The sequence below is a fragment of the Lagenorhynchus albirostris genome, chromosome 9 (genome assembly GCF_949774975.1).
Source record: "Lagenorhynchus albirostris chromosome 9, mLagAlb1.1, whole genome shotgun sequence".
NCBI classification, from domain to species: domain Eukaryota; kingdom Metazoa; phylum Chordata; class Mammalia; order Artiodactyla; family Delphinidae; genus Lagenorhynchus; species Lagenorhynchus albirostris.
In genome coordinates, this window is record NC_083103.1 from 88,673,631 (window position 1) to 88,680,549 (window position 6,919).

At 37.9% G+C, this 6,919-nt stretch overlaps 1 protein-coding gene across 2 annotated transcripts in view; it reads left to right on the top strand.

Annotated features, from left to right (window-relative positions):
* The window catches only part of BCO2 (beta-carotene oxygenase 2), a 42,956-nt gene continuing 36,037 nt past the window's right edge, over positions 1-6,919 (top strand). For both annotated transcript variants that reach the window (XM_060160393.1, XM_060160394.1), the window contains exons 1-2: positions 1-176; positions 5,459-5,663. In XM_060160393.1, coding sequence (XP_060016376.1) covers positions 89-176; positions 5,459-5,663 — 293 coding nt within the window. In that variant the 5' untranslated portion in view covers positions 1-88. The remainder of the gene's footprint in view (positions 177-5,458; positions 5,664-6,919) is intronic.

Genomic DNA, 6,919 nt, shown 5'->3' on the forward strand with positions numbered 1-6,919 from the left:
GGACAGCCCAGGAAGTGAGCGTTTCACTGCCAGTCAATGTGAGGATTTGGAAATCACAGGATCTGCTGCTACTGAACTCGATACAAAGATGTTTTTTCAAATCTTTCTACGTTTCGTCAGCAATCTTTCTACCATTGTAACTGGTTTCCTTTCTGTGGTAGTACACTGGATTCCAGGTAGGGGATTTGCCCCTTCCTCTTCCTCTTTCTCCTTTTTCTACCAGCCTGAACTTAGATCTCTGTGCCTCTTTCCTGAAGAATACTAGGGGCTTCTGAAGTTTTCCAATCTGTGTGGAGCAGATACAGGCGGCAGCACTGCAGAGCTGGGAGTTAAAGAAGATTGAGTCAGGATTTGTTTACTTGTTTTCAGGGAAACAGCCTTTCTTTTTGTATATTTTATACAACATAAAGGGGTGGGATTCAGGGTTTAGGAATTCTCTTGGATCTGCAATAGGAAGAATATTCACTATTTAGAATTTTCTCATTTGAGAATCACTGCTACATGTTCTAATGTAAATGTTTGGTTCTTCTGTTTGCATTCTGGGGGACTGCTTTAAAACCTCTGTTTATTGTTTTGTAGCTTTCTGTTGTATCTACTAACTGTTACATGATTTTATTCTTGAAATTGGCTGATATAGAGCTATTAGACATCATACTGATATGCACTAAAAACTTTAAAGTTATTTAATTCGGGGGTGGTGGTGATGGTGTGACGAATTGGGAGATTGGGATTGACATATATACACTAATATGTATAAAATGGATAACTAATAAGAACCTGCTGTATAAAAAATAAATAAAATTCAAAAACAAAACAAAACAAAAAAACAAGAGAAAACCTCATTGTCCTTCAACCACACATTCCCATTGTTCTTGAAACCTGCTTTATGGGGGGATGGCACGTGAAGAGGGAAAATAACAACCGCCCAGGCTGTTATATCTTTCTGATAAATACCAGGCTGCAGTCACTTGTGAACGTTTCCCTCATTAGGTTTGGGTAATTAATTGCTGAGTCTTGCTGCTTTCTTTTGAGAAAGGGACAGTATATAAAATATATCTTATAAAAAAATATGCTGCATCTGATTTAAGAATAAATGCTCAATTTCAGGGCTGCAAAAAAATGAAAAATAAAAAAATAAATTATTTAATTCAGTAATGTAGTGCTTGCTCTACGTAAGGCAATGTGTTAGGTAATGGGATGGAGACAAAAACAAGACCCTGTACTCAAGGAGTACTGGTAGTAGAAGTCATAAACTATATTCATCTTTATCACACTAGGTGGAGTAAGACAAATGCCGTAAGAGAGCTAAAACAGATGCTGTGTGATTTCAGACTAAGGAGAATCAGTTCTTACTATATGAAATGGGAATATTGTGTTTATGAAGATGGTGACATCTTGAAGGATGCATCACCTTAAGTAGATGAGAAATATCCTAGGTGAAGACAGGTATACGATTATGATGAGAAGAGACTGGAGAGCGGTCCAGTTTGGCTGGAGGAGAAGGTATTAGTGAGAGGCATTACTGGACAGGTAGGTTGGTGTGAGACTGTACAGTGCCTTCATCGATGCCTGGCCAAGTAGTTCAGACCTTATTTGGTAGACAGTGAGGAGTCATTAAAAGGAGTCATTTAAAGGAGTCATTTAAAGTCATTAAAGTAAAGGTTTTATAGAGGAATATACAACACAATCAGATCTGTGGCTTAGAAGATGAATTCAGTAGCAGTGTTCCCTAATGGTTTTACGTTATAGCTCACATAGAAAATGATAATATTTTTACTGCATAGTGGAGTAAATTGGATGGGATCTGGAACCCCATGAGCTGTGTAGAGCTGGCGGTGATTGACATGGGGCCTCGGCCATCCTAAGGACTAAGGGGATCAAGAGGCCCACCAATTAGGAAGCTCTGGCATAGATGATAGCTTCCCTATCTAGTTTCAATGTAAGAGGCTGTGATAATATCCATCTAAGAGGTTGTGAGGACCTAAATTATGACAGTAGAAAGGAAGTTACTGCTAGGCAAGAGAATATGAAGCATCAGTGCTTATGAGAACAGGTTCAGGCTGCAAGAAAAATTGGGGGACCTACCCAGGAGAGGTGGACTGGTAAAAATCTTTGCAAAGGATTTGTCCCAGGCACCCTTGCAAACTTCTGAGCCCTAGTAATATATAATGGCTACCCTATATCATCCCCTTGTCCTCTTCCTGGCATTGTGTTGGTATAATCAGCAGAATTTAACCACTTATTGAATGTTAGGGGGACAGTGAAGGAAGACAAATTCAAGGCCCACAGAGATTTTGAAGCTATGTTATTTAGCAGGTGGGAAAATTGATTTGGAAGGGAGAAAATGAAAAATTCTCTTTTGACATGTTGAGAGTCACCTGCAAGAAGTAATTGGTGAAAATAAGGGACTAGATGAGATTACCAAGGGAGAGTGCTGAGGTTAAAGAGTAAAGGTCCAAGGTCAGACTTTAGGAACACATTCATGAGGTGATAAGAAGAGGAACCAATAAAGGGAATTAACTTTTGGAAATTATCTATTATTATTATATTTAATTGTGATGATGGACTTGAACAGGAAGTTTTATCTGCCTTTTATTCTCATTATCCACATTTTATCATTGAAAAATCTGAGGCTCAGAGTGATTAGTAACTTGCCCAAGGTTGCTAGCTAGTAAGTAGGAAGCTGGCATAAAGCAAACAGAGGAAGCAGGAAAGTTAGAAAAGTGCAATGTCTCAGAAGCTAAGAATAGAAAGGGGTTTAAGGAGCTGGTGCCTACAATATCAAGCACTATGGGAAATATGAAGAATATATAATAAACTGCCACCAGGATGCTATGGAGTACAGAACATATAAACATGTAAATGTTTTCTAAAATGTAACATGTTTTAAGTTCATGAATCTGTATTAAGACAAATACCCAATCAGGGTATTCAGTTTACTTCTACTTAAGTAAGAGGAGTAAAAGATCTGACCTCAGGGAACTTATTTTAATCTAAGAGTGAAAATAAGATAAATATGCATAATAATAATAAAAGTAGTAAGATAAATACCAGAGGGTTTCCTTTTCTAAGTTTTCAAAGCATCCTCTTTATACCTCTAATCTTGTGGTTCTCAAATTTTATTGTAGTATGCCTAAGAATACCTGCTTGCCCTACCTCAGAGATTCTGATTTCTTAGGTCCAGAGTGGGGTCCATGAATCTGCTCATTAGCAATAATACCAGGTATTTCTGTTACAAGTAGACCCCAGGCCAGACCTTGAGAAATAATGCTCAAACAAAACGCTGACTACAGTATAAATGATCTACTTATATGTCTGTTTCCTAGGCAGTGAGTTCCTTTACATCTGAGTTCTAACACTTTTTATCCCTCAGCAGTGCCTATCACTTTGTTGAATGAATAAATAATTCAAAGAAAGAAGATATTACATCTTGTTGATTGGTCATTGAAAGCTACATAAATAATAGGTAACATTGTTTGAGGGACTTCCATGGTGGCGAAGTGGTTGGGAATCCGCCTGCCAATGCAGGGGACACAGGTTCGATCCCTGGTCTGGGAAGATCCCACATGCCATGGAGCAACTAAGCCCGTGAGTCACAACTACTGAGCTTGTGCTCTAGAGCCCGCAAGCCAAAACTACTGAGCCCCTGTGCCACAATTACTGAAACCCAGGTGCCTAGAGCCTGTGCTCCGCAACAAGAGAAGCTGCCGCAATGAGAAGCCCATGCACTGCAATGAAGAGTAGCCCCTGCTCACCGCAACTAGAGAAAGCCTGCACGCAGCAACAAAGACCCAATGCAGTCAAAAATAAATTTAAAAAAAATTTATAAAAAAAGACTCAAAAAATTGTTTGAGTATTTACTATGTTCTAAAAACTTAATATAACCTAACCTGTTTATTATTTATAGCCTTAGGAGAAATAAGGATTATTATTATTCCTATCTTAGAAGGAGGAAGCAGCACAGAGAGGTGGTCTTCCTCAAGGCTAATTATTTGGAAAATGGGAGGCCAAGATTTGAACCCAAGCATTCTAGAGCCAGTCAGAGCCTGGGCCCACACTCTTAAGTATTACACTATGCTGCCTCTTAAAGGAAATAGCATTTCAGATAGACTTTGAACAATAGATAAAATTTCCTTAGGGATAGATTAGTGGGAAGGACATTCAGGGTGAAAGTGAATTTTCTTTGGGAAATCAGGAAATAGTTGGGTTTGACCAAATTGTTACTTATAGGAAAGTAGAAGGACTCAAGTGCTCTAAACTCAATTTTTGAAAGAGTTGAAAGAAGTGGGATAATAGATACAATATTATAAAATGTTCTGCTAAAACAATAGTGTCCCTATGTTTTAGTTAGGTTTTCTAGTTTAGACTTCATCACTGTTAAAGTTTTATGAAATAAAATAAAAGACTATATTTTATAGTATCTAATTAATTATGTACTTGACCACCCCTCTGTGTTAGGAAATACTGCCTATGAACACTGAATAAATATGAAATAAAGGGATAATTTTCAGCTCTATTATAAAATAATGACTTTTTTGTGGCTTTTGAATTTCAGGTAATTTCAGACCAGGTTTCACTGCATAATTTAATTTATGATACCTTTTTCCTAGAAAATGCCATGTTCACTCATGTGTGTACCATTAAAATAGCAGAAATTAGGGGCTCCCCTGGTGGCGCAGTGGTTAAGAATCCGCCTGCCAATGCAGGGGACATGGGTTTGAGCCCTGGTCTGGGAAGATCCCACATGCCGTGGAGCAACTAAGCCCGAGCGCCACAACTACTGAACCCACGTGCCACAACTACTGAAGCCCACACGCATAGTGCCTGTGCTCCGCAACAAGAGAAGCCACCGCAATGAGAAGCCCATGCACTGCAACGAAGAGTAGTCCCCGCTACCCACAACTAGAGAAAGCCACGCAGCAACGAAGACCCAATGCAGCCAAAAATAAATAAATAAATAAAAATTTTAAAAAATGGCAGAAATTAAATTGCAGATCCTATTAAATTCTCATAAATCACTATGAAATCTTTGGGATCACATTCTGGTGTACCTAAAGTACTGAGGTCAATGTAATTATGATAATATTGAATGGTGGGTATTTTTTATTATAACAATGATGTGTAGCTATTAGTACATCTGTGCTTAGCATGTAGATTCAGTGTTGTGAAAAGACCAGCATTGTTCAACTATGAGAAATGACAATAGTGGTAACTAAAGTCCTGAGTTAATTCTTAGGCAGATTTGTACTGCAAGAACACAAAAAGGATTATTGTGGTTCAAAAATGGAGAACCAAAGAGTTGGTGGTCTGAGAATGAGGAAGAAGAGGAATTTGGGGACTATATTTGGTGTTAGGTTTATACTTCTCTTACCAGTAGATGAGAATATTGTCTATGGAGAAACAGGAATGTTCATAGAAGATTGGTAAAATTTTTGTGCTTTTGATTTCCTCTTCACAGTGTTGAAGAAGTACATGGAAAATACTCATCAGAAAAAAGTGATTTTCAGTAAGCGGAAGAGCCTTCCGTGTATTGCACCACTTTTAACCACAGTGGAGGAGACTCCGCAGATCATCTCTGCTCGAGTCCGGGGACATTTTCCTAAGTGGCTCAATGGCTATCTGCTTCGAATTGGACCTGGGAAGTTCGAGTATGGGAAGGATAAGTAAGCCTTGAGTTTGGAGAACAATTTGGATTTCTTAGCATGGACTGGTTCTATGGAATATGCATTAATATCTGCTTCCTCTCTGAGGCTAACATTGCCATGCGCTCCCTTTGATTACAGATGAGGAAACTATAGTCTACAGAAAAAAAAATGGAGATTTAATTCTTTTTTAAAAGTTTTGACTTTTCTGCTTTGCAGAATATTGTAAATTTTAAGTCATCTGAAAGTTTATGCTAAAAGAGAAGTGTCAGGAACTATCTATAGGACTAGCAAGCTCTATTTCATCACAAGTTCCTGAAGGAAGGGGCAATGTCTTCACCTCATACCACTCCCTTACCCGGTACTCCCCAGACACAATGGCTCTTTCAGTTCCTCAAACCAGGCATGTTTATTTTTGCTCAGGGTCTTGGCATTGGCTTGCTCATCTCTCTTCCCAAGTCTGATTCTTGTCATTCAGATATGAGCTCAAATTTCACATCCTTTGAGCCTTCCCTGATCTCCCAATCTAAAAATGCTACTATTTTTTATATTACCTATTTTAATTCTCTGCATTATCAATATCCAGCATATTTTTGTTTTTTTATTTATTTATTAGCTGTGTTTCCTCACTAGATGGCAGTCCCATGACGGTGGGGATGTTTTCTTGTTAAACCCATATCCCCAATATCTAGGATAGTGCCCTGTACTTAAATAGCACTCAATAAATATATGTAAATAATTGAAAAAATCCAATAACTCTTTAGTGAATTATTTCTCTGTGTGTCTACAGGGACATGAAGTGATGTGAAGAAACCACTATGGTCAGGAAAAAACCTACTAATCTACTAATCTACTAATCTACTGGCTGTACTAATTTACTTTTTCACCAACAGTGCGTGAGTGTTCTCTTTTCTGCACATCCTCCCCAACACTTGTTATTTCTTGTCTTTTCAATAATAGCCATTCTAACAGGTGTAGGGTGGTATGTCATTGTGGTTTTGATTTGCACATGCCTGATGACTAGTGATGTTGAGCATTTGTTCATGTACCTGTTGACCATCTGTATGTCTTTTTTTGGAAAATGTCTATACAGATCTTCAGCCCATTTTAAAACCAGGTTTATGTTTTTTTGCTATTGAGTGTATGAGTTCTTTATATATTTTAGATATTAACTGAATTTGTTTGCCCTCATTAAAAAAAATTTCATACTGTCATAAGCCTTTTTATCTGTGTTGCTACAAAATCTGAATGATTATTACTTTTAATGGCTGGATGAT